The sequence below is a fragment of the Leopardus geoffroyi genome, chromosome D3 (genome assembly GCF_018350155.1).
Source record: "Leopardus geoffroyi isolate Oge1 chromosome D3, O.geoffroyi_Oge1_pat1.0, whole genome shotgun sequence".
NCBI classification, from domain to species: Eukaryota; Metazoa; Chordata; class Mammalia; order Carnivora; family Felidae; genus Leopardus; species Leopardus geoffroyi.
In genome coordinates, this window is record NC_059339.1 from 45,919,843 (window position 1) to 45,947,603 (window position 27,761).

Genomic DNA, 27,761 nt, shown 5'->3' on the forward strand with positions numbered 1-27,761 from the left:
GGGTTATAAACATAGTCAACAATTTCCTGGGCCCCTTGCTTGATATTTTTTCTAGGGATGGATATTTTTTCTACCATGTATAGCATATATTTGCCTAACCATGCTGATTGCAGCTTTTGTGTCCTCCATCTGGAACCATTTACTTACCCATCTTTAATGACTGCATGATTTTCTACCATGTGTGTCCCCTACTAATGTACACCCAGCTTGCTCCTGGTGTTCACTATGAGAAAAGGGTGCAGGGAACATTTCTGCATATATACTTCTGCATTCCTGTGCAGGGATACAGATTCAAACAATGTTTACAGATACACCGATTCTTTTTTCTTAACGTCATTAGTATCAAATGAAAAAAATGACATAATTTAGACCTGATGTTGGTTATTAACTGAGCTGACTGTGGTTTAAGTGCATTCTGTTAGCGTCCAGCCCCCCACACAACAAAGACAGCAACTCACTCTTTTTCCCAGACCTGGGCCTTCTGGAGCCTCTCTGTATCGTTATAGTAATTATTGACAGGAAAGGTAATCACAAGGGCTGTGGCATTATTGTAATTTTGACCTGAAAAGGAAAAATGTGACATTAAGAAGATAAGAAGTGTGCAGAAAATTAGACACGAGGGAAAATTACATGACAGCCAGGTAACTGATTTCTCACAGGTGCTGTAGACTGTACTCTAAAAACAAATCACACAGGGGCGCCTGGGTGGCGCAGTCGGTTGAGCGTCCGACTTCGGCCAGGTCACGATCTCACAGGGGACGGCTCAGAGCCTGGAGCCTGTTTCCGATTCTGTGTCTCCCTCTCTCTCTGCCCCTCCCCCGTTCATGCTCTGTCTCTCTCTGTCCCAAAAATAAATAAACGTTGAAAAAAAAAATTTTTTTAAAACAAATCACAAGTTCACTGACGTGTCTATGTAGCTCAGTTAATGAATAAAAAGGATGCTGTATCTGGTGTAGACAGAGATTCACTCAGGAAGGGTAACTTCTTTAACTAAATAGCACGTGCGTGGTAAAAATTTCCATCAGAGCAAAAGGTGTTCATTGTCTCTCCTTCCTCAATCCTTAGTTCTCCTCCCCACACTGTGGCCATCTGAACTATTTCCCAGAGATACTCCACACATGCACAAGCAAACACCTGTATTCTTCCCTTTCCTTCTTAGTCACACAAATAGCGGCACGCTGTTCTGCACATTACATTTTTAATTTATATCTTGGAGATGGCTCCATTTTAGGACATAAAGAGCTTCCTTATTCTTTTTTCTACTGTATCATATTTTCTAGTGTAATTTAACCAATCTCCAATTGATGGACATTTTTGCAATTTTTAAAATTATGAACAAAAATACTACAAAGAATAATCTGATATTTTTCATGTGTAACAACATACATATTTGCAGAATCAAATCTTACAAGTACAAGTAATGAATAAAAAGTATGTGCAATTCTAATTTTGATAAATTCCTCCAAAATGCCCTCCAAAGAGGCTATCCTGTTTTTCCATTTCTTTACGTAGCAAAATATCTACTGAGACCCTGCTTTGTGCCAGGCATTATTTTTGGTACTATGGATATACACCAGTGAACGAAAGAGAGGAAAACCCTGCATTCCTGGAGCTTGCATTCTATTCTAGGAACCATATACACTTCCAGTAACACTGGGGTCCTCTGCACCCCGCACTGTTTTATCACACTCTTATGTCTTGCCCCCTCATTAGGGGGAAAGATTGAAGTGAGATGCATTTCACTATCTAGGAGTGAGGTTGAGCATTTTCCCTATATAATTAACAGCCATTTGTATTTCCTTTGTTAACTTTCATATGGCTTTGGCCACTTTTCTTTTGGGTTGTTAACCTTTTCTTTTTTTCACCAGAGCCTTCATATATATTTATATATAATTTTTTTTTTTTTTTTAGTTTATTTATTTTTGAGAAAGAGCACAAGTGAGGGAGGGGCAGAGAGAGAGAGAGAGAGAGAGAGAGAGAGAGAGAATCCAAAGCAGGCTCCAGGCTCCAAGCTGTCAGAGCAGAGTCCGACACATGGCTCAAACTCACAAACTGTGAGATCATGACCTGAGCCAAAGTCATACGCTTAACCAACTGAGCCAACTGAGCTGCCCAGGCACCCCCCCCAGAGCCCTTCATATATTAAGGGCACACTATCTGTTATGTATACTGTTTTTTCCCCATCTAGTTTGTTGCTTGCTTTTTCTTTTTAACTTTATGGTGTTTGTTTTCTACATAGGAATTAAAAAAAAAAAAAAAAAAAGCGCTGATTTGCATCTGGCAACGGAAGAGAAACACTTTTTAAAAAATGTTTATTTATTAACTGATGGAGAGGGAGGGACAGAGAGAGAATCTCAGGTAGGATCTGTGCTGTCAGTGCAGGGGGACTCGATCTCACTAACTATGAGATTGTGACCTGAGCTGAAATTAAGAGTCAGATGCTTAACTACCTGAGTCACCCAGGTGCCCCAGAATTTTAAATTCTTATGTAGTCAAACTCATTAATGTTTCCTTTTGTGGCTTCTGGGTTTTGTGTCTTGCTTAGAAATGCCTTCTCCATTTAAAAATTATCAAAAAAATTCTTCCTGTATCTTCTTCTAGATCTTTAATAAGTTTCACTTCTTGTATTTCTTACATTTAATAACTTTCCCTCCTTATATATCTGAAGTTTATTTGGATGGAAGGAATGAGGTATGAGATCAAATTTAATTTTGACAGCTATGGCTCGCCAGTTGGTGACACTATCTTTTCCCCACTAATTAGAAATGCCATTATATGAGGCGAGGAAAATTTAAATATAGATACAACTTCTCCCCTCCCACTGGCGAGGAGAACAACATCTATTTGACTTCTTCTGTGGGCGGGAGGAAAACCTGTTGAACTGCCTATTTTGGCTTTGGACGCCAAAGGTGTTACCTGAATCGTTACCCCATCATACCTGGTACAGTCTGTTCTAAGGTGCTACTGGAACCAGTAAAGAGCAAACCAATCACTCCTCCCCCTTCAAGAGTGTCTCAATCCTCAACTAACTGGTTGAGGAGGAAGAACCAGATCAACTTTGCTTCTTTTTCCCCACATCCCACATATCATCTCTCCATGAACACTTTGACACTGAACAATGAGTTACGTGGAAATGAACTACTGCATGACTCTGGGGAAGAGTCTTTAGCTTTCGACAGCTTCCCAGAATGTGACCTTAAGAAGGCTAACACCATCCACTTCTTTTACATCCAGAACAAAACCCAAAGCCAAAGCCCAAAGAGAGAATGTACTTGGGATTTAAGATAGGGAATTCATAAGACTGTTCAATTTATGAAATTTTCATAATTAGCACCTGTTAGTGACAGAATCAAAACTACTTCACCTAATAGGAAAAGAGGAAGCTCCTCTTACTTACCATCATAGCCTCCTAACACAAGCCACGGGAACACTGGCCCACCGAATGTACCCAGGCAAGGATCATGGAGCAAACTGGTATCGTTCAGAGAGGCAGGAGCCCTGAGAAGTGTAGAAAACAACTCCCAGTTACAACAAGCCTCAAGACATCACAGAGACCTAAACATCTGCAGGACAAACAGTTAAAGAGGCCGATTATATCCTAAGCATGGTGTGGGCTCTGTGCATTATTCCTCAGGTGAATAATGCAGTTCAGCACTTGCCTTTGGGAGCTCAGAACCACTGAGTGAGAGACAGGCAAAAAGAGCACGATGTGGTCATTATCGCTCAGGGCAAGGTGCACGTGGGAAGGGATGTCACACGGTACATGGAGCACTAATAGAGGAAACTGCCACCGAATGAGCGAGAACAGGTACATGCGAGAAGAGAGCAACAGGATAGCAGTGTGAGGAACCACACCAAGTCCTGTCTACAGCAGGAGGCGCCCACAAAGGGGAGGACGTCAGAGGGAAGGGATGGGGCTGGAAAGAGGGAGGGACAGACAATAAAAAAAAGGGTGTCATACGCTGTTTTACAAAGAGAATTCGGGCGGCAAAGCAGAAGAAGGGTCTGGATGTGGGAAAGAAAGGGGAGGAAGAGCCCTCAGACCAGTCAAGAGGTCTGTGCAAGGGCCCAGACGAGGGCAGTGCAGTGGAGGAACCAGCATCTCAGGACACATCCTAAGCCAGAACTCTGCTGGGCACTTGTTCAGATTCTCACATATAACCCGAACCATGGCCCTTCTGAGCCCACAGCTGATGGGCTCAGACCCTAAGGGGTCAGATCACCTGCTTGGGACAAACAGGCTACGTGGACACAGCCAGAGGCCAAGTCCCATTGTCCCATACATCGGGCTTGGGAGCTCATCCAGAAGGTTAAAATCCATAAGAATTATGTGAGGCAGGTAAGGATGGGGAAGGATGCAGATACAGCCTCAAGCTGACACAGGTGCCATCACACGACACAGGGTTACGGGGACAGATCTGTGCTTGGTTCTGGGTGCACTGGGTGTGCCGTTCCTGCAGGACCTCTAGGGCAGAAGCCCACGTAGAGCTGGAGGGTAAGGAGGGAGGTGAGAGCGGAAGACACAAAAGGGCAACCATGTAGCACACAGAGCCACACGTGGGAGCGAAACGGCCCAAGGAGCGCTTCTGCACTGATCTGAACCACACCCTGCCTCAGACTAAACACAAGCCTCATGCACCTCCCTCCCTGTCAAAATTTTGTTGACTTTCATTTTGTAAGACTGGAAGTAAACAGCTTTTTCCTTTAAATATAAAAACCGAACAAGTTTCACTTTTTTTTCCAGTTGTCAAATTGCCCATGGCCACCCTATACCATCCACCCTGTGGAGAATGGGCGTGCCCTTACTGTTTTACAGGGAGAGCTCAGATTATTAGAGGCTAGCTCTTTGAAACAGAGCAAACCAGGCTTAATCGGCTAAAGAGTCACACCCCAGTAGCCTAAGTAGAACTGAAGGCCACCAAACCAGACCAGATATCAAAGTAGCTGGCTCCTGAGATGGGGTTAGCTGACAGCACACTCAAAAGTGACAAGGAATAATTTCTCTGTCCCTGCAGTGACAAAACAGCCACGGTGATTGTCTGGCTGAACACCGGTCTCCAGGCCGGGTCAGGGCCTGCAGGGACAGCGGGCCCACCAGTGCAGACTGCTCTCCCTGCTAGGGGCACAGGCCTCCCTGCTAGGGGCACAGGTCACCAAAGCACAGATGCTCTGTGACCAGTGCACACGACAAATGCCGCCTGTCCAGCTAGACGTGCCTCCAGCGGGAAGCAGATTCAGCGCTCTCCAATCTGAATTGCACACCAATCCTGCCCTCACTTCTCAAGGGGACGCTGCATTTTCAAAAACAATCTGACATCATGGTAGAAGTTTATAGTTGCAAGACAAGAAAAAGCACTAGAGGCTTCAATTCTTGTACTGTGAGACCAGTGGCAGTGTGGCATGTGGTTTCCAAATCAGGCATGAGTGAAAAGCCATTCCTCGATTATACATCATGAATGCTCCATGAGCGCTCCCACCCAAGGGCCTTTGTGCTTGCTGCCTGTCTACTCGGAACACTTTTCCCTCCGATAATCACAGGCTCCCTCCTTTCCTTTCTGTCTGTGCAGGTCTCCACTCTACCTAAAGTAGCACGCCCCCACTGCCCTCCATCTCCTCGTCGGGCTTAATTTCTCCAGAGCTCTCCTCTCCACCTGGCATCAGGGCAGGTATCTATTCATTGTCGGTCTCCCTCCATCAGAGCATGCGCTTCACAGAGCAGGTCCCGCTGCTTGCTCACGGCTAGGCCTCTGACACCTACAACTGTGTGCAGCAACAGCAAGTGCTCGCGGGCTGGTGGGCCGAATGATGACCGTCTCCTGCCACGTACCGTACACAGTATAGCAAGTGCGTGTGGTAATCTGCATACACAAAGAAGTCATCTCCTATTTCATGGTCCAGCATGGAATGGCTGTTCTGGAAGTAATTTAACACGCTCAGAATGGTGCAGTTCTTGTTATAGGGTGAGAGGGGGGCCACGCAGATGTCTTGAAGTGTCACGGTCTCATTGTTATAAGATGCAGTGATATTTTCGATGGCAGTTTGTAAGTCAAGAACCTGAAAGAAGATTTTAAAAATAAACAAACCCAGAAACACATTGGATTTCTCTCAGATTATTGCCCTGACAGGTGAGAAGATAAAAAGTATTTGCAGAGGGGCGTCTGGGTGGCTCAGTCGGTTAAGTGTCCGAGTTTGGCTCAGGTCATGAATCTCACAGGTTCAGGGGTTCAAGCCTGCATGAGGCTCTGTGCTGACAGCTCAGAGCCTGGAGCCTACTTAGGATTCTGTCTCCCTTCCTCTCCACCCCTCCCCCACTCATGCTCGCTCTCTCAAAAATAAAATAAACATTAAAAAAAATTTTTTTTAAAGTTATTTGCGGAAAATCCTTCCTCATACAAGGGAGAGGACTAAGACGTGCTATGGTAAAATATCTGATGACACCAAAGGCCCACTCTTAAAAGACAGCAAGCTGGGATGGAGACCCTCCTGAGAGGTGTCCAGAGAGACAGGGAGGGGACCCCAATACCAGGACAGATCTCAGGGCAGGATACATGCACATCTCACATTCTACCCTTCTGCAGCAATAACAACAGGGCCGCAGAGGGGAGACCGGGGCAATCTGCCTGGTTCTCTCGACATACCCTCTTACTAACAAAATACCACCTACTGCCTTGTGCTATACTAGGATTATTTATGTATATCCCCGGGGTTCCCAACAGAGACTACATTCCTGGAGGTAAATGACTACGTTGTGCTTCTTTTGCAACAAGCTGAGAAAAAGAAACACAGGGTTACTCAGTGGAGAAAAGATTTTGTTCATGTCTTGAGACCATTTTGATGTTTTTCAAGATAACAGACTTTCTGTAGGCAAGAGCAATATTTAAAGGAAAAATCATGCGATTGAGCAACTGTTCATTAAAAAAATAGGCAGGATGCCATTTATTCACAGACAGAGTTCTCCAGGTCAAGTGTGACAAGGGAGAATGGGAAGGGTTAAAGGCCTCTGTAAGAGGATGGGATGGATCTCGTTCCGAATGCACCTCCTACCAAATGCAGGCCGGGGCCTACCTTCCAGAAATGACAAATTCATTCCTGCAGCGGCGGACCAGCAGTAGCTCCTGCCTCAGTCCCCAGCACAGTGTTAGAGAGGCTTCATTCCTTTGGGTCCTGGCACATTACTTTTCAATTGCCAAGGGAAAAATTTAATAAGTTCCTAAGTAAATTATAAATACACTCTGCTTCAACAGAGAAATGCTCCTCTCAGTTTCAAGAAGCAAGACCTGCCATATGAAGGAAATATAAAAGCAGTCTACAGTAAAATTTTCAGGAAGTTCAATATCCACCATTCGCTTTCTGGAAAAGTAAATGAAAAGCATCTTTACCTTTTTACTGTTGAGATTTTCAACATATACTGCCACATTCAGCCCACACCCCATGTCAAGTAGAACCGGTCAATATGTCAAAGCCAGAAAACAAACCACCCGGCTTCCCAGAACGGATTTCTGCTCACAGCACGTTACCTGGTGCAAGATCGCGAGGTCAAGCGGAGGTCCGAAGGGCACATCGGATCCTGAGGGGTACGGCTGGTAAGTGTGTGCGCTGGTGTGGGGGGCCTGGATGATGAGCTGCTCCGTGCGGAAGAAAGGCCCAAAGTGCGTGTCAAAGTACTCTTTCTCGAGGCGCGCCTGGCTGCTGGGAGCTGACCACAGGTCAACTGGATTGGTCGTGACCCGCACAAACACCAGGCCTGAAGAACAGGCGGCAATGAAGGCCAGGGAGAAGAAGATGATGGGGCCCGGGTTTCGGACGCAGAAAGAGCCCCACTGTGAGAAGAGCCGCCTCAGACAGCCCTCAAATGCCGCACCCAGGGCGTCGCAGCAGGACGCCTCCCCTGGAAGAGCGGGAGAGGAAGGGAGGGTGGAGGTTAAGAGCCAAGCCATTCCTGAAAGTCGGAACAGGGAAAGCGTTAGCTACTACCACAGGGGCTGGGAATAGTGTCCGCACAGGGATGGCACAAGATCCGCCTCCCTCCCGTCACACACCCTCAGCACCTATCTGCTCAGGAAGCCACCTTCCTTGCCTGCCCACGGTGACGGCGCCTGCTACCCACCCCACAGAGGAGCGATGCTCACACAAAAGCAAAGTTCTCTGAGCACTCTGTCCAAGGCACTTCCCATCCACCTTTGTGGCTATGCCTGCCCCTCCACAGCTCTTACCCCAGTCCCTAATTATCCTCGGTTCCGATCTGCCACCCTGACTAGACTGCTACTATCACAAGGGCAAGGACCTGTCTGTGTTGGTCACGGCCGTGTCCTTGACACCAGCACAGTGCCTGTCCCAGAACAGCACATCAACATTTTCTGAGGAAACGTGCACTCATGCAAACATAATCCTAACCATTTGAGTACAAAAGTGCCTACCTCTGTCATTGGCATTTACAGAGAAAGCTATGTTGCTATCAATGGGGGTGTACTCGGAGACAAAATAGCGTTTTCTGAAAAACAAAAGCACATAAGCAGTATTAGTGGATATTTGACATAATGAGGCTGTTCCTCTGATAGTCCTGTAGACCTATTAAAAGCTCACTTCTTCATCCTATTTCCTTCTTGCCTAATCGCCTTCTTCTTCCCCCAGGTTCCCTTGCTCTAGGTTGTCCTGCTCACCAGTCTCAGGAGAAAATTTAAGACGGTATTAAAAACAAGTTGAGGGGCGCCTGGGTGGCGCAGTCGGTTGAGCGTCCGACTTCAGCCAGGTCACGATCTCGCGGTCCGTGAGTTCGAGCCCCGTGTCGGGCTCTGGGCTGATGGCTCAGAGCCTGGAGCCTGCTTCCGATTCTGTGTCTCCCTCTCTCTCTGCCCCTCCCCCGTTCATGCTCTGTCTCTCTCTGTCCCAAAAATAAATAAACGTTGAAAAAAAAAAAAACATTAACAAAAAAAATTAAAAAAAAAAAAAAAAAAAAAAACAAGTTGATAAAGGGTAATTTCACCTTGCAGCCTTCATTTAGATTTAAAACTTCAGGTCCTTTAGAAACACAGTGAGCACTAGGGCGACTGGGTGGCTCAGTTAAGCCTCCGACTTTGGCTCAGGTCATGACTTCACGGTTCATGAGTGCGAGCCCCGCGTCAGGCTCTGTGCTGACAGCTCGGAGCCTGGAGCCTGCTTCGGATTCTGTGTCTCTCTCTCTCTCTGCCCCTCCCCCCGCTCACGCTGTCTCTCAGCGAACACAGTGAACACTGCTGTGCAGCAGCAATGGGCACACCTGGCGCCTGGAGCATCACTCTAACGTCAGTCTCCAATACAAGGAACCAGGGATCCTTGCAGAAGAGGTGGATTCCAGGGCTGGCGCGGGGAAAATACCAGATGAACCTGGAGCATTTTGTGATTCCAGGAAATAAGAAAGGCGGGGGCACGTTAAAAAACAAAACAAAAACAAAAAACAGAGGAGTAGGGACCATGATGTAAATGTAATTGAATAAGTAAGCAGAGCAGGAGGGATAACGGTCTATACAGAACAAGTGTAATTAGTAAATGAAGAAGAAATGAGGGAACTATAAAATCAACAATCATCACTAGGCAAACACCACAGTAGTAGCTGCAGATAAGATCCCCCAGTGGAGGCTAAAATCAGGGGTGACAGCTTTAGGAGAAACAAGGTATTAGGAGTTCTGACCCATCTCTCCTAAGATATCTATCAATTCCAAAGGGAGAAACAGTAACTTTATGGTAGAGAAATGCAGCAGAGACCCCCTTTATCAAGTGATCAAGGTTAACATTACCAGGGAAGAGACATACTGAGATCAGGTACGAGTGATATGTATGATACACCGAGAAGGACACATCGATTCTGTGATAATCTTGTCAGAAACACATAACCTCAACCTAATGAGAAAATGTCAGCTAAAGCTAAGTGGAGGGACATTCTACAAAATAACTGGCCAGTATGTATCGAAAGTGTCAAGGCCATAAAAGAAATGGAAAGACCGAGGACCTGTCACAGACCGGGGGAGGGTGGTAAACAAAAAGTGGGCGTGGAGTCCAAAAACAGAACAAGGGTGTCAGAGGAAAAGATGGTGGTATCTGAATAAAGTTTGTAGCTTAGCTAATGATACCATACCATTATTTTCGCGGTTTTGATAATTACACAGTATGGCTGACGTAAGCTGTAGCATTAGGGGAAGCTGGGTAAAGGATACATATGAACTTCTACTATTTTTTGCACCTTCCTGGTAAGTCTAACATTATTTCAAAACAAGTTAAAGAAAATGTACTGTCCTAATCAAGGTGCAAATATGTAAAAGGATTATAAGCACTGCATTGAATTAGATTTGAATCAGATTCAGCTCCTCCTACTTTCTGTTAAAGAATGTGTGGTTAATGCACAGTGCTTTAAATCACTCATCATTTTGAACAAATCAATGAAACCAACTTCACGATCTAACCAGGCCTCTGATTGTTTACCAGTTGAAAGCCAAAAGCAATTCATGGAGACCGGTATTCACGTGATATTTGTTTCCTGGTTTAGGTAAACTGGAAGTACCACTTGAATAATCTTGCTCTTCTTGCCCTGGGGAATAAACAAAACTGCTCACCTGTAGCACCACAAAGCAAAAAATGCTCCAAAAAACACAAGCAAAAATGCCATGTAGGTGATCCACATGATGACATACATGGCGTCCAGGCCCAAGATTCTCCAGGGCACAGGAGGCGGTGGGGGCTGGGGCTTTGGGCCACAAACAATTGAGCAGTCCTGGCAGCTGCACGGCCCGGTGACCTCGTCCACAGACTCGTCACAGCCCTTGGTGGCATTGTTCATGGGCTCCATTCCATGGGTTGGAAGATCTGCGGGGAGGATGGGGTTGAGTAAATACCTCAATAAAAAAACTACAAAGCTTGTATTAAATTATATTTGAACCTAGTGATAAGCACACTGACATACAGAGCATGACCATAACAGTAAAAAGGACTGGAGGTTTCTGGCTGATCAAATGGTGTGTTGCTGCTTAGTCCTGTAAAATTTTAAGTTACTTCAAGTGATTTTGGGCACAAGGTTTGTTGCTGAGACCAGAGTGCCCCACATTCCAAGGGAAATCTCCACTGAGGAGCCAGTCTAACATCATTCCAGAGCTCCTAAAAAGGCCTTTGTAATGCTTCAGTCTTTTTTTTTAAAAGAAAAGAAACAAAACAAAAACCCAGGCTCATTCATTCTTTCAATGAGGCAGCAACACCGGAAGGCAGTTCCTCCTCCTCCATCCTCCCTGCCAGCCCCCTAAATTAACCAGGGGCAGGGGAAATGTTCTAGTTACCTCTCTCACTGGAGGGAAAGTCCAGGAACCAGTTATCTGAATTTGTTGACCTTCCTATTGTAGATTAAGGTTCCTGGGCTTTAAAACCACATCATAAATACACCAAACTTGGGAGTCTACCTGAAAAAATGGGTGTGATGGTGAAAGGTGCCTGGCCGTTGTCCTTATTGAACATGTACTCAATCCAGTTAGTGGCATTGCAGGCTTCGGCATCCTTCCCACACAGCAGTCCCAGGGCTTTGTCATTACTGGAGGGGGCCTCCACGTCCCGGCAGGCATTGTACATGGCTGGCAGAGGAAGAAGGCAAAAGTACCGAACACCATGCTGAGAAGATCTTCCGCAAGGCCTCTCAAATGCGAATTTAGCCATAAACACTGCACTCCAAAGCCACGGGCTGGTAGGAGGGACAGTAAACACTAAGGGCAGGAGTGGAGACTCACCACTCTGCAAGTAACATGCTGGGCTAGATTCCAAGTAACTTAAACACAAAAGCAAACAAGAAAGGCATACATCACCCCCACGTAGCTCACAGTAGCTGGGAGAAGTATTACCACCACTGGAGAGAAGAAGGGACTAAGGCTGAGGAAGGAGAAGTAAGAACCTTAGTGTCTCTTCAGTCAATGAAGCTGGTTCCAGACATCTGGGGTAGGAAACTATACAGCTGAAGAGTTTGGAACTTATACGGGAAAACTGTTTTTAGAGGAGAGGTCACATATGAATGAACCTAATACTAGTCGTTCTCTTGGCTTTATTTTAGTACATATAAAGACAACACACAAAATAAGAATAATGTGACACTTTGCACATAAAAAAGTAGTAGTGGGGCGCCTGGGTGGCGCAGTCGGTTAAGCGTCCGACTTCAGCCAGGTCACGATCTCGCGGTCCATGAGTTCGAGCCCCGCGTCGGGCTCTGGGCTGATGGCTCAGAGCCTGGAGCCTGTTTCCGATTCTGTGTCTCCCTCTCTCTCTGCCCCTCCCCCGTTCATGCTCTGTCTCTCTCTGTCCCAAAAATAAATAAACGTTGAAAAAAAAATTAAAAAAAAAAAAAAAAAAGTAGTAGTAATGGATCCCATATTAACATTCGTTAACCAGTCCCTACTGTAGAGGCCGCTTTCAGGCAAACAGGCTTGAGCAATGGAATGTAGAAAAGGCCCATCAGCTGACCCACCTCAAAATATCCATAGGCCCCAACTAACCAATGGGCTACTTGCAGCTGAGCACAGTTACCCAAAAAGGGAGAATTCCAGGGGCACCTGGGTGGCTCAGTCAGTTAAGCTTCCAACTCTTGGTTTTGGATCAGGTCATGATCTCAGGGTTTGGTTCATGAGTTTGAACCCTGCTTGGGAATTCTCTCTCTCTCCCTTTCTCTTCCCCTCCCTGACTTGTGCTCTCTCTCGCTCTCTCAAAATAAATAAATAAACTTAAAAAAAAAAAAAGAAAGGGAGAATTCCATATATCGCTATGCCTCCACCTCCTTCCTCTTTAAGAACAGCCTCCACCCACTACCTCACTGCAGACGGCTTCTTTCTGTCCTGCCCACCACTCCCTTGTGGCGTATTCAATAAACTTCTATAGCCTTTGTTCTGCCTCACGTGAATTCTCTCACCTTCCCAGCCACGGGTTGCCAGCCTATCATCACCCTACATTTGGGGGCCCCCATCCAATGGAGAGATACCTCATTTAGATACCACACCTACTTGTTACAAACTTCTTTGGATCTTCTTCCCTAAACTTTAGAGAGACACTGATAAATTCACCGTGTTTAACCCTCACTCTTGAAAGGCAGTTCAGATAGAATGACTTCTTTAGAATTAGGATTATTCTATTGCCTTCTGGCCTCTATCACTGCTGGTAAGAGAATCTCCAACTGGCATTCTTTTGAAATGATTTGTATCTTTTGTCTACTTATTTTTAAGACACTTGTCTTTGGAGTTTTATAGTTTTTAATTAAAAAAATTTTTTTTAATGTTTATTTTTGAGACAGAGAGAGACAGAGCATGAATAGGGGAGGGGCAGACAGAGAGAGAGAGACACAGAATCTGAAGCAGGCTCCAGGATCCAAGCTGTCAGCACAGAGACCGATGCAGGGCTGGAACTCACAGGCCGTGAGATCATGACCTGAGCTAAAGTCGAATGCTTAACCGACTGAGCCACCCAGGTGCCCCGAGTTTTATAGCTTTTCTATGCTGTATTTACATATGGATTTTAACAGCTTTACTGAGATATAATTACATACCATACAATTCAAACACTTGAAGTTCCAATTTAATGGATTTTAGCCCATTCACAGATAGGTGCAACCATCGCCACAGTCAATTTTAGAACATTTTCATCACCTTAAAGAAACTCTGTACTCTTCAGCTAATCCTCCCGCATCTCCCTCCCTCCCCCGCCCCAAGCCCTAAGCAACCATTAATTTATTTCTGTCTCTATAGTACATTTGCTTACTTTGGACATTTCATATAAATGGAATCCTATAATATGTAATCTTTTGTGGCTAGCTTCTTCCACTTAGCATGATGGTTTCAAGGTCCATCCACATTGTAGCATGTATCATTCCTTTTTGTGGTGGCATAATATTCTGCTGTACGAATATACCACATTTGTTTATCTATAAATCAGCTGATGGATATCTGGACTGTTTCTACCTTTTGGCTAATAAGAACAATGCTCCTATAAATGTGTGGTTACAGTTTTTGTGTGGACATACGCTTTTACTTCTCTTGTGAATGAAATGGCTGTGTCATATGGTAACCCTATGCTTAATTCTTTCAAGAACTGCCAGACTGTTTTCCAAAGCGACTGCATCTTTTTACATTTCTACTGGCAGTGTATGAGGGCTCTAATTTCTCCACATCCTCCTGACACTTGTTACCTGACCTTTTGCTTCTAGCTGTCCTGATGGGTGTGAAGTGGTATCCCAACTGTGGTTTTGATTTGCATTTCTCTGATGACTAACGATTTTGAGCATCTTTTCATGTGCTTATTGGCCATTTGTATAACATCCTTGGAGAAATGTCTGTTCAGATCATTTTCCCATTTTAAATTGGGTTATCTATTACTGAGTTGTGACAGTTCTTTATATATTCTAGATACAAGATTTTTAATGATTAAATAATTTGCAAATATTTTTGTCTTTTCTTGATGGTGTCCTTTGAAGCACAAAACTCTGTTTTGATCATGTCCCAACATATCTGTTTTTCTTTTGTTTCTCATGTTTTTGGTGTCATATCTAAGAATCCATTGTCAAATCTAAGGTCATGGTTTATTCCTATGTTTTCTTCTAAGTGTTTTCAGGTTTTGGCTCTTACATTTAGGTTTTTGACCCATTTTAGTTTTTGTTTATGGTGTGAGGTAAGGATTTAACTTCATCCTTTTCCATGTGGCTACTGTTTCCCCAGCACCATTTGTTGAAAAGACTATTCTTTCCCCATTGAATAGACTTGGCATCCTTGTCAAAAATCAGATGACCACAGATATATAGGTCTAAGTTGTATCTCATTGTCCTATATGTTTATTTTTATTCCAGTACCATACTGTCTTGATTTTCACCAGCTGGTAGTAAATTTTGAAATTGGGAAGTTTGAGTCCTCCTATTTCGTTCTTCTTCTTCAGGATCGTCTTGGCTATTCTGGGTCCCTTGAAATTACATGAATCTTGGAATCAGCCTATCAATTTCTACAAAGAAGCAAGTTGGGATTCTGACAGGGACTGCACTGAATCTGTACATCAATATGGGAAGTACTGTCATCTTAACATTTTTAAGTTTTCTGATCCATCAACATGGAGTATCTTTCCATTTACTAAGATCCTTTCTTTTAATGATGTTTTACAGTTTAATGGTGATGAGTGTAAGTTTTACACTTCTTGTTAAATCCTAGGTATTTTATTCTTCTTGATACTATTGTAAATGGAATTTCCTTAATTTCACTTCCAGACTGTCCACTGCATATGAAGACATACGACTGATTTTTGTGTATTTTCTTTCTTTTTAATTTACCTGGCTTCAAGATTAATTTTTCTGCCCCTAAGTCTAAGGATTCATCTCTCTTCCAATCTGGAAAACCCTTGGCCATTATCTTTTTACTTATTGTTTCTCCCCAACTTTCTCTTTTCCTTCTCTGGAGCTCCTCACATTATCCCACATGTCACTTCTTTAATGATTCCAGATTGTCATAACTCTACACTATTTTCTAGGTAATTCTCTCATATCTTCCAGCTCACTATTTGGTTTTCAGGTTTTTATTTTATTAAATATTTTAAACATACAGAAAATATGGAGAATAATACAATTCTCATTTATTTAGCACCCAGCTATATTAATCTTGTTTTTCATTTGCCCCAACATTAAAAAAAAACAAATGCTACAGATACAGTTGAAGTCCCCTGAATACCCTTACTTAGGAATACATTCCCTTGCTTAAGGTAAAACCACAACCCTGAATTTGATGTTTATCTTTCCCATGCATATTTGTGTACTTTCATGATATACTGTATACACAGATATGTAGTAGTGTTTAATATAAACATACTACATCTATCCTGTGACATTTTCAATTTTTCAAGTACTTCAAATCAGTGATGTAACTAATTCATACGTTTTAACAGTTTTAAATATTCCACTATAGATTATGACTATGCTCCAAATATATTTATCCATTCTCCTCTTAATCAGCATTTAGTGCCTCAATTTAGTTAATTTATTAATGGACTTTTTATTTAAAAAAAATTTTTTTTAATGTTTATTTCTGAGAGTGAGAGAGACAGAGAGAGAGAGAGAGAGTGTGTGCGCACACGTGCGCACACACACAGGAGACAGAGGGGCAGAGGGAGAGGGAGACACAGAATCCAAAGCAGGCTACAGGTTCTGTGCTGACAGCTCAGAGCTCGAACTCGTGAACTGCGACATCATGACCTGAGCCAAAGTCAGACACCCAACTGACTGAGCCACCCAGCTGCCCCTATTAATTGCCTTTTTAAAGAGGAGTTTTAGGTTCACAGTAAAATTGAGCAGATGGTATAGAGAACTCCCACACACCTCCTGCCTCAACACAAGCACCTCATTACTATCAACAGTACCAGAGTATATATATATTTGTTACAGCCGATGAACTTATAATGACACATCATTGTCATTCAAAGTCCACAGTTTATTTCAAGGTTCACACTAGGTGTTGTATATTCTATGAGTTTTGGCAAATGTATAATGACTCATACCCACTATTATAGTATTAAACAATAGTCTCCCTGTTCTTAATATCCGCTGTGCTCCTCCTTTCTTCCCCTAGTACCTGGTAACCAGCGATCATTTTACTATCTCCATAGTTTTGCCTCTTCCAGAATATAATAAACCTGGAATCACTTAGTATGTAGGCTTTCCAGATTCACTTCTTTCACTTAGTAATATAGATTTAACATTCCTCCATGTCATTTCATGGCTTGATGGCTCATTTCTTTTTAATGCTGAAGGATATTCCATTGTCTGGGTGTACCCCAGTTTATTTACCTACTGAAGGACATCTTGGTGTGAATTATGAATAATGCTGCTACAACATGCATGTAAGGGTTTTTATGTGGACATACGTTTTCAATGCTTTGGGGTAAATGCCAAAAACCATGATTGCTGGATCATATGGTAAGAGCATTTTTAGTTTTCTAAGAAATTGTCAAACTGTCTTCCAAAGTGGCTGAACCATTTTGCATTCCCAGCAGAAATGAATTAGAGTTTCTGTGGCTCCACATCCTCACCAGCATTTGGTGGTGTTAGTGTTCTGGATTTTGGCCATTTTAACAGGTGCGTAGTGGTATTTCACTGTTGTTTTAATCGGGAATTCCCTAATAACATACAATGTTGAGCATCTTTTCATTTGTTTATTTGCCATCCATTATCTTCTTTGGTAAGGTGTCTGATCAGGATTTGTGTCCACTTTTCAATCAGGCTATTCATTTTCTTATTATTGAGTTTTAAGAGTTCTTCATTTATTTTGGGGTCTGTGGGTGGCTCAGTCGGTTAGGTGTCTGACTTCAGCTCAGGTCATGATCTCACAGCTCATGGGTTTGAGCCTCGTGTTGGGCTCTGTGATGACAGTCCTGAGTCTTCAGCCTGCTTCAGACTCTGTGTCTTCCTCTCTCTGCCCTCCTCCGCTCGGGCTCTGTCTCTCTCTCAAATATAAACAAACATTAAAAAAAAAAAAAAAAAAAAAGTCCTTCATATATTTTGTTAAGAGTCCTTCATGAGATGTGTCTTCTGCAAGTATCTTCTCCCAGTTTGTGCTTGTCTTTTCATTCTCCTGATGTCACCAATTTTTGACGACCACCAAAGTGCCACAATGAATGTTCTTATATGGTTCTTTGTTTATGTGCATTAGGAGTTTCTCTATGGCAGGCATCTATGTAAGTGGAATTTCTGGAATGAGGGTATATTCATCCTCAACTTTACCAGGTAGTGCAGAACGGTTTTCAAACACTCCTATTAAGTTATGGTTGCCAATGGTCCAGTATATTAGCATTCCTATTGCTCGAACATCCTACCAAATCTGGAATTGACCAATTTTTACATTTGTGCCTGATGTGTGAAATGGCAGCTCACTGTTTTAATCTGTGTTTCAGTGACTATTCTACATACTGTTTATAAACCTTTTCACTTATGATGTCTGCTTTTCCTCTAGTCTAGAACACTTCCTTATCTTAAAGTCATAAATATATTCTGTATTTACTTCTAAAAATGTCCAAGATTAGGATTTTTAATCTATACACCTTTAGTATGATATACAAAGATAAAAATTAGATGATCAGTTTTATCACACCATGTATATACTAGTCCACCCTTCCTTCAATGATTTGTAACAACACACTTGTTATATATCAATTTTCAATAAGCATGGTTCTGTTTCTAGACAGATGATCTCTCTTCATACAGTCAGGATGCTTTTTATGTCGTATCTTTTGGTAGATTTATTCCTACATAGCTTATTTTATTGCTTTTGTGATGGAGGCAATCTTTTAATTAATTATTTTAACTAACATTAATTTATATTTCATTATTTTTTATTATTTACATTTTCGATTAAATTTTTGGTTACATTTTTAAGTGATCATTACAATTAAATCTGTATCTTGTTCTTATATGATGAATTCTTATTCTCTTATTTTATAGATGTTCTTGGGCACATTCTTTATTCAGCGGTGTTGAATCTGCTATTTATCTTTCAGTTCATTTAAGTGGCTTTTTCTTATTAATAGAGCCAGCTGGTTCTAATTCTAATCTTTTCATTCTTTTCCCCTTGTGTTCTATTCTTTCAGGACTCTTTCAATTCAATCATTTTCTACAAACACTAGATGGTCTTTCTCATACTATCCTATGATTTCTAGTTGTTATGGATCCTTTTCCCTACTGTGGTATCTGTTTACTCTCCCTTATAGTGATGTATGTCTTGAGTCAAATCTCCCCTCCTGCTTCCCTTCTTCATTTCCACCCTTCCACACTCTCCCCTCAGTTTTGCAATTAACTCATGAAGTTACACAATTCATGTCCACTAGAAATAAAGTTCTAATGGCTTCTAAGTATACAGAAAAGTAAACTTGCACACACTAAAAATTTCCATGTGGGAACTTACAGTTAGGAAGGGATTAAGCAAATACTTCAAAAAAGATTGTTTTATAGGTTTGTTTAAAGGTTTGTAGCTCAAGTCTTAGATACACGCTAAGCAACAAGTCGCATTTCATGGCCAATGGAATTTATAACTGTCATTTTCACACAGCTGACAACAAAAAGGAACAACCTGACCCAGTATCCTGATGCCAAATGTAATAAAGAAATAATTAAAAACTTACCCCCACCCCCCACCCCCCCAAAAAATTTACTCACCATTGGCAAAACTCTCTCCAATGTAGTACTGTAATTCTTTTACATTTGTTTTAGTCTGGTTTGTAACAGGATCAACATAATCTTCAGTTGCTGTAACATTCAGAAACTGACTTTGCCGAGGGCTACACGTCAGCTCGCAAAACAGGTTCACTAGGTTATAGAAACAGGATGGACATCTAAAGAAAAAGTAAACTATATTGTCTGATCTCACAGATAATAGGGCCAGCAAAAAGATGATATACAACAAAGAATATTTTAAATCTATTATAAAGTGACAAGTAAATTATCTAAGAACCTCTTAAACCCAGCAATTCTACACCTAAAATCTTGTGTTAAAATAAAGATGTCTCTTTAAAAACTGCCCTAATTACTACACATATGTTGTCCAGGTGCAATTTCAGAAAGACAAAAATGCTTCTCTGAATTCTGTGCTTTGCAATTTATAGACATGTTTTCTTTGTCTTGAACTAAAGGGACTTAGAAGCATCATGGGGACAATTTTGATTAAGAAGAAAAACAAGGGAAGGGTGCCTGGGTGGCTCAGTCAGTTAAGAGTCAGACCGGTTCAGGTCATGATCTTGTGGTTCATGGGTTTGAGCCCCGCGTCGGGCTCTGCGCTGACAGCTAGGAGCCTGGAGCCTGCTTTAGATTCTGTGTCTCCCTCTCTTTCAGCCCCATCTCGTGCTCTGTCTCTGTCTCTCAAAAAAATGAACCTTAAAAAAAAAGTTTTTTTAAAAAAGAAGAAAAACAAGGGGAAAACGAGATTCACGCATTAGAATTTTCATCTTGCTACTGAAGGGCTTTCTTTAAGCCCCAGGTAATCCCTTGACCCTCTCTAAACACAAGAGGATTTCCCCGTGACTTGAGAAGAAAGCATAAGAACAGCAGTGGTGTTCTCTGGCTGCATGGGTTGCAGAAACACACAGGTTCTCATGAGGACCACAAGCTGTCTGCTGTCCTTCAGGTTCAACGTTTAAGCTTCTAATGGTGACTTGTTAGGTGGGAGAACTCTCTCCCCAGTTTGGTTCACTTCTATTTGCAAAAGCTACAGCTTCATTAGACCTGCATTCTCGCTGCACAACCAGTCGAGATGACCCTCAACTCTGATCTGGTCCAGGTGCCCACGTGACACGGAACAGGGAAGATGGTCCCAGCCTTCAAAGCCCCTGGTCTAGTAAGGGAGCAGACACGCACACTGACCTGCTTGCTCTCAGGAGTCCTGTGCTTTACTGTGACAAGAACGAGAACCACAATTACACCATTCTAACACATACTACTCCTGGGGTGCCCAGATTTCTACCATGTTCTGTGAATCACAAACCTCTTTGCATGTTATTACGTTTAATCTCCACGATCAATTCTGGCAGCTGCACGTGTTAGCTTCTCATTATTTTCTATTATAAACAAAGCTGACAACATGGGGGAAATCTGGTTATCTTTTGATCTCGGTTATTTCTACGTCCATAATGCCTCACCTAGGGTAGGTGCTAAACAAATGTACTTTGACTGAATGATGGCTGCAACCTGCTCCATCACCATCCACTGGCCTTCCACAGGGGATGCTGGTTCAATTAGATTCTTCACTGTTTCATCTATTATTATAGGGTATGCTGTCCTGGAAGAACAGTTTAGGGATGGTTTCCCACTCTGTGTTGTCAGTTTAAACCTCTGGGAAGATGCAGGGTTTTCTCAGAGGATGTGGACCGCCCTGTCACCTACAGTGGTATGTACACAGAGAAGCATCGCCCCCTCTTCCTATGTCCTTTATCAGGGTGCTTCAGTGTGAAAAATTTAGGAAGAGACCATGATGTGCTGTTCTACAGACCACCACCAGCTTGTTCTTTTGCACATTTGAGAACCGCTGAGTGAGCTCAGAGAAGAACACCTATTATGCAACCCTTTTCATGGCCCTGGTCATAGAGAACAGAACAGACTGGACAAAGAACTAATGTTGACAAAACCTCCCAGCTCTGCCAGAACAATCGTGTTAACAGCTATCAAAGGCCAGCTCTAGGGAGGATTGGGACTCTAGCATCTCAGGACACTGCAGGAAGAGAGAACCACGCCATCTAGGGGTGGGGCGGAGAGGGAGGTGATGCAGAGGACCGCACGGAAGAGGGTCTCAGGTCACAGACCTGGCAGCACCACCAGAACCTCTCCTCCCCACGGTGCCCAGAGGCTCGAGTATGAAAAGACCAAGTCCCTTGGGTGAGGACGTCTCAGAGGAAGCCCCCACATTAGTCCTGCGTGTAACTAGGAAGAGAACTAAATCTGGTAACTATTACTTTATCGAGAAACTGTCCTTTATTTCTGAGAAGTCATAAGATTGCTTTCTTGAAATAAAATGAAAACCAACTTTTAAAAGGAAATCAGTAGGGGCGCCTCAGTAGCTCGGTCGGTTAAGTGTCCAGCTTTATCTCGGGTCATGATCCCAGGTTGAGCCCCGCACTGGGCTCTGGGCTGACAGCTCAGAGCCTGGAGCCTGCTTCGGATTCTGTGTCTCCCTCTCTCTCTCTCTGCCCTTCCCCTGCTTGTGCTCTGTCTCTCAAAAATGAATAAAAGTTAAAAAAAATTTTTTTTTAAGGAAATCAGGACGTCACTAGTTAACAAGTGCTCAAAATCTACTATTTTTTTGTTGTTGTTTGCCAGGTGGTCAACCTACCTGGACAGAAACTGTAGAGGCAGCTGCAGGTTGTCTTTCAGTGTCTGGAGCTGCTGCACATCGCAACAAAGACTGACATTGTCAAAGAAGAATCCTGGACAGAGCTCCTTTTGGGTGAGAAAGCATGGTTATCAGAGCAGCAAAGTCAAATCAGGACACACATTACTCAATAAGGCAATTTTACTCAGAGTCCTTTATAGGTATAGAAGGGTAAGAAATGTGTTTGCAAAGTTCTTGCAGAATTCTTTTACAGGGCTATCAATTTTACTATTTATAAACGAGGGAGTCACAAAAGTAGAAGCAGTAGAGTTATTCCAAATCTTTTTCCTATTTGGAAGCTCCCTTCCCTCCATGACAACCAGTTTGATCTCTTTAGTTTTCTGTTCAGGTTTAGCCCAAATGCTACTGACTACTTCCATTAGTCACGACAGAGAAAGTCAGAGGTCTTTAACAATTCTCATGAAAGTACCAAGTCAGTCGAGGAGACCCGCCACATGGCAACTTGATTTTATATTACTGAGGCCTCTAAAACCAGATTTTCCCCTCTAAAACCAGATTTTTCCAGTTCATTTCTAATATCCCTGTGTATCAGGAAAGGTAAACAAGGCAACAGAGAACAGAATCCTGGTAGCAACCAAAGTTCACAGGCTCTGGATGGGAAACGGGGGAATCACTAAAATAAACATAGGACAAGGGAGTCAGAGCCACTTAGCAGCCCAGCCCGCCTGAGTCCTGAAATCCAGGAACCGAAAAAAAGCTAACTTCTAGTATATTTTCAAGAAGCTGCAAAGATCAACATTTGCGGTACCAAGGTCAGTCCCTAAATAGTAACCTGTTATGCGGAAACTACAACTACGAGAAAGGCATAAAGTGAGTCCCAAAGAAATCAAGCCTCCGGGAGTTATGTTATCTTCTGTGCTATTGTGTGCCCCAGATAAGCGTTTGGGGTAAGATTTAAACCTGTCAGTTTCAGCCCCACCTCTCAGTGATATTTACAGTGTAATTACAGAGGATCTCCGATTAGCATTTTGTGTTCCCAGTGCCCAAGATAACAAACTTACCTGCACTAAGTCATACCCATCCTTCGGCAAGGGTTTTGGTGGCCCTGAATATTTGCAGTTGTACCTCTTATCTCCAGATGCAATTCCACACTCTCCATACCAGATGCAAGACTGTGCCAACACCTACAGACAGAGTCGACACAAAACTCAGTTCATCAGGGCCCCAAAGGTAATGGAAATTTCAACAGCGAAAAGCACCCATTCAAACACTATTACAGAACCTTCCAACGTTACCTGCAAAAGGAAGTGACAGCAAGAGGCACTGGTTAGCTTAACGTTTGGGGAAATATTAATTAAAATTGACAAGATGTCTAAAATGGGCTTGCCAAGTCAGTCAGCAAAGGAGGTAATAGAAATTACTTATTTACACAATTCCTAGTTCCTGCTAGTTTATCGTCAATGAAAGGAAGCTATAGTTCCATGTAAAGATCACTAAGAACCAGTGTAGAGGAAAGAAAGCAAGATAGTATGTGAGTCTGCAATTTTTAAGGCACTATTTTTGCACATCTGCATAAGAAACTACATAAGCTCCAAATAATGAAAGAACATTTCCATACATATTTAGGTTGATTCACATCAGCTCATCAATGAGTAACATGAAAAGCAAAACCAAAACCCCCAATAAACCCTAAGAAAGAATCCTCGAGGTTTAACTAGAAAGCAAAGAATGTGCTAGCTCTAAGGACAACCACCTCAGCAATCTTAAAAGAAAAATAAAGATTTCTCAAGAGCCACTCATATTTCCCGCGTGAGAGTCACCAGGCTGTCTGAAAACTCAGAAGGGGAGGAGGGTGCAGCGTGAATCATCACGTCAGCACAGCCACGGAGATCCACCACACTGGCCAGGGCCACAGGCCTGCAAGGCCTTGCAATCATCCGTCCCGTGGGGAAATAGAGGCCATCAAGTAGCAACTGTGACTCTCAAGTTACCTCCTGGAAAAGCCATTAAAAGAAATCTGAATAGAAGAGTGAATTCTCTCCAGCAGCAGTGGCACATGACCAACATGTATGCAAGGAGGTCAGTCAGTCTGTGTTGATCCTCAGCATCAAGATACAAATCCCACCACAGGCCCTTGAGGCCCTAAAAACATGAAAGGAAACAGGCAGGAGGTTGGGGTGTGTATGTGTGGGGAATCAAAGGGGTCAAGATTACTTTGAACTCGTTTCTCAGGTATTTTCAAACAGAAATTATGACTTACTCCTATCTGTATTCATTACAAGTCATATGTTTAGGCCACAAGGGAGGGAAATTATACAAATGAGGAAGTGACAAGTATTCAACAATGCCACATATCAAACCTTTGGCAAGAAGCTGCAAAATTCCACCACCGTTTTTGTTTAAAATGAATCGCAATTATTTATTTCCATGAACCTAGCGATTCCAGGGAAAGTGCTCCTCTTTCCAAAATTCTAGTTTTCTGACTAAAAGGAAATTATCCATCTACTGAAGTCTGAAAAGGCAAAAAAGCTGAGGAGGTGGCATAACTGCTGATATGACATGTAATTTAAACACAAGTGGCCCCGCCCCAGACTGCACAGAATTCTCAACACAGCCAAAGGGCAAGCAGGTCCAAGCCTGGGCACTCTGGCAAGTCACCCGCCAGAGTGACAGAAGGCCAGTCGACAAACGCAACTCTGGCATGACTAACAGGAAGAGGGTCTGGAGTCTCAGTTCCCTTTCCTCAGTGCTCAATGTTACGAAAGAAAATAAAAGACTCAGCACAATGTGCTTCCCAGTCATCCTTCATAATGCCCGTCTTTATCTCAAGGTTGTTTCCATCCATGGGGTAGAAGAGGGGTGGGGCAGGGGGGTGGGAGGAGGTCAGGAGTCCTGGGTTCTGATCCTCAGAGCTCAAGAGGCTCTCAGTCAATGTGCCTGCTGGGCCTGCCTGCAGCTGGAGGTTACTGAAACCGTGTTGAGCAGTTCTGCTCCCTGTGAACAGCAGCTCATAACCCCTGCGCATCTCACAGGTTTGGTGCGAAGATCGGATAAGGGAATATATGTGGAAGTACTTAGTGAACTGTAAAGCTATACAATCAAATGCAAGGGATCATTATTGTCTTCCAACTCTTTGGGACCTCAGCAAAGAGGACCTGAAGTAAAACACCTGAAATAAAACACCTAGATTTCTTTGGGCCCAGGAAAATTGTGTTTGACTCAATGCTAACAGATTTGCTTCCCAAAGTCATCCTGCCTCTGGAGGTAGCCCAGGCCAGTGGGGCCCAAAGGCACTCGCAAGCCATTTACTTGTGTGGCAGGCACAGTTTCAACTGTTCTTCATTTTTTAACCCAATTCATCCTCACAAGTTGATGAGGGAAGTGCAGTTATACCCATTTTACAGTTGAGAAAACAGAGGCACAGAGAGGCCAATTTGCCCAAGAGGGGCAGAGTTAGGATTCAAACTGGAACATTCTAGTTCCAGAAACAGACTCTCAGTAAAATATAATTGCCTGCATAATTAAGGTCCTCACTCTAGCACCACACCCTCTCCCGATCCCACCCTGTGCAAGGCACGGTCAGGTGTGCACTCACTCACACAGCTCAGCCGGTGGGGGAGCCCTCTTTTCCACCTCAGCTCCCTCTCGCCTCACCTACAGCTGAAAGCGAGAGCCGCCGCCGGCCCAGCTGGTGCCGCTGGTGCCGCGCTCCTCAGCCTCCCAGGGGACCTCCACCGCCCGACCCCTCTCTTCCACATTCTCAACCTCATCTCTCTGTGCATCCCTTCACCTGCTCCTGCCAATAAACGTTCCTCCAGTATCATTCTCCCTCTTGGTCAAATGACCCCTATTTCTCTCCAGCTCCCCTTCCAGTTACCTGCCTGACGATCCCAGGTGCCCCAGGTGCTCCAAAGGACACCAATCTTTCCTCCTCCACCAATCTCTCTTCATGGGGTTTCAAAGCCCCAGGTACCTCCTGGGGAAGTTCCCAGTGAGGTGCAGTTTCTGGCACCCCTTCCTTCCCATGCAGACTGCCTTGCCGCCTCCTCTGCAGACCTCAGCACGTCCCCTAGGCACAGCTGCCAGGTGGGCTCTTCCTGAGCCGAGGCTCCAAAGCTCTCTGATGCTCAGAAGCCTACAAGCCATCTTCCCACCGCCTGAGACAAGCTCCAGACGCCTCACCTGGCTCCGGGGTGCACGCTCGTCTCCCTCCCATTCCTCATCTTCTGTCCCACACTCAGAGAGACTTGCGGACCCCTGCACCCCTGCTACCTGCCAGGGCCACTCTCCAACCACCACCTCCCCCATGGGTTTATCGCGACCCAGCCAAGCACAGCCCCTCCCTCCCTGAGCTCCATCATTCCAGCTGCTTCTGGGAGGGCTGCCAGCACCGCTACCACCATCACCGCCGCCGCCTGGCCCAGCATGCAGGGACTTCCTAAGAGTGCCCCTGTTATTTTCCTTAATTCTCCCATCTATGAGGTCAGTACTAGAGCAATACCATTCTACAGATAAGGAAACTGAGGGTTACACAGGTGGAGTGACTCATCTGAGGCCCCACCCAAGGCCTGGCTGGTTCGGAAGCTGGAACTCCTACCCACGCTACCCGGAGGGTCACTCCTCAGTGGACCACTGGCCGGGCCATGCTCATCTCTGTATCCCACCAAGAAGCTCACTGGCTTCCAAACGCCTGGACTTCCAGTCTCCAAACCACCACAGCAGAGCGGGCAGTCAGGACTCTATCGACAAAGACGACGGATACACCTCAGGATCTCTGGAATGTCATGGCGGCACATGCCGACACCGAGACCAGGGGTGGGCCACGCGACCAACAGCTCACCACAGGGCACACGCTTTCCCAAAGTAAGGTGTGGCTGAAAGCTGCCTTTACCGTGATACAAGAATGCCGACTTCGTATCAGTAACATCCACTTGGGGAAGGAAGCAACGCTGAAATAAAACCTACCAACGTCTGAGGTCTGCCAGAGCCCAAAGTGCACCTGATCAAACATGAGCTCGCTGCTGGAGATGGATGGTGGCGGCACAAAAATGTCTTTAATGTCACTGAATTGTACACTTAAAAACTGTACACTGTCAGTTTTATATTATGTGTTTTACCACAAAACATGAGCTCAGATGTCCTTCCTGGAAAAGTCCAGGAGCAAAGACTGCACAGAGCACTCTGTCAGTTATCACACTCGGACTTAACAAAGAAGCATGACCATCCGTTCAAACAGTAAAAAACTATGGGTCTGAGTGCCACACGACACGTCTTGTTAAAGTTCCACTCAAGTCCTGGAGACCCGAGTCTAAAGGATAACAATTCTTCCCAGTTGGTCTCGTGGTCATCGACCAGTCATACGGAGCTATTTATAACCACAAGAACGATCTTACTGAAGCATTTTTAACTTGTACCCATTCCTAAAATGTTAAAAATAAATGACTATAGACTTTATTTTTTAAGTAGGCTCCACACGCAGCATGGAGCCCAACATAGGGTGTGAACTCATGACCCTGAGATCAAGACCTGAGCTGAGATCAAGGGTGAGACGCTTAACCAACTGAGCCCTAACTTTCTTTAATTACAGACTCCATACCCACTCATCACAAACATGCAAACCCACACATCACAGATGTATGTGCAATAACACTGGAAGTCCCACTCCCACTTCTCTATCCCTCCGCCCCCTTTCTCAGATTTAACTGCTGCTAATCTATTAGGCTTTTAATTCCTCCTGACAGGCAAACCTGTAGAGACATATACACACAAAAACATACAAGTGTGGTAACTTAAAAAATTTTTTTTAATTAAAATTCTAGTTAGTCAACATACAATGCAATATTGGTTTCAGGAGAATTCAGTGATTCATCACTTACATGCAACACCCAGTGCTCATCACGAGCGCCCTCCTCAATACCCATCACCCATCTG

General features: G+C 43.8%; 1 protein-coding gene across 1 annotated transcript in view; it reads right to left on the minus strand.

The window, feature by feature from the left end:
* Positions 1-27,761, minus strand: part of NPC1 (NPC intracellular cholesterol transporter 1) — a 54,716-nt gene that overhangs the window by 15,513 nt on the left and 11,442 nt on the right. Inside the window, exons 2-11 of the mRNA XM_045458694.1 lie at positions 22,892-23,014; positions 21,831-21,937; positions 19,169-19,344; positions 11,421-11,588; positions 10,587-10,836; positions 8,418-8,491; positions 7,518-7,888; positions 5,828-6,054; positions 3,398-3,498; positions 459-561 (exon numbers count right to left, since the gene is read on the minus strand). Coding sequence (XP_045314650.1) covers positions 459-561; positions 3,398-3,498; positions 5,828-6,054; positions 7,518-7,888; positions 8,418-8,491; positions 10,587-10,836; positions 11,421-11,588; positions 19,169-19,344; positions 21,831-21,937; positions 22,892-23,014 — 1,700 coding nt within the window. The remainder of the gene's footprint in view (positions 1-458; positions 562-3,397; positions 3,499-5,827; positions 6,055-7,517; positions 7,889-8,417; positions 8,492-10,586; positions 10,837-11,420; positions 11,589-19,168; positions 19,345-21,830; positions 21,938-22,891; positions 23,015-27,761) is intronic.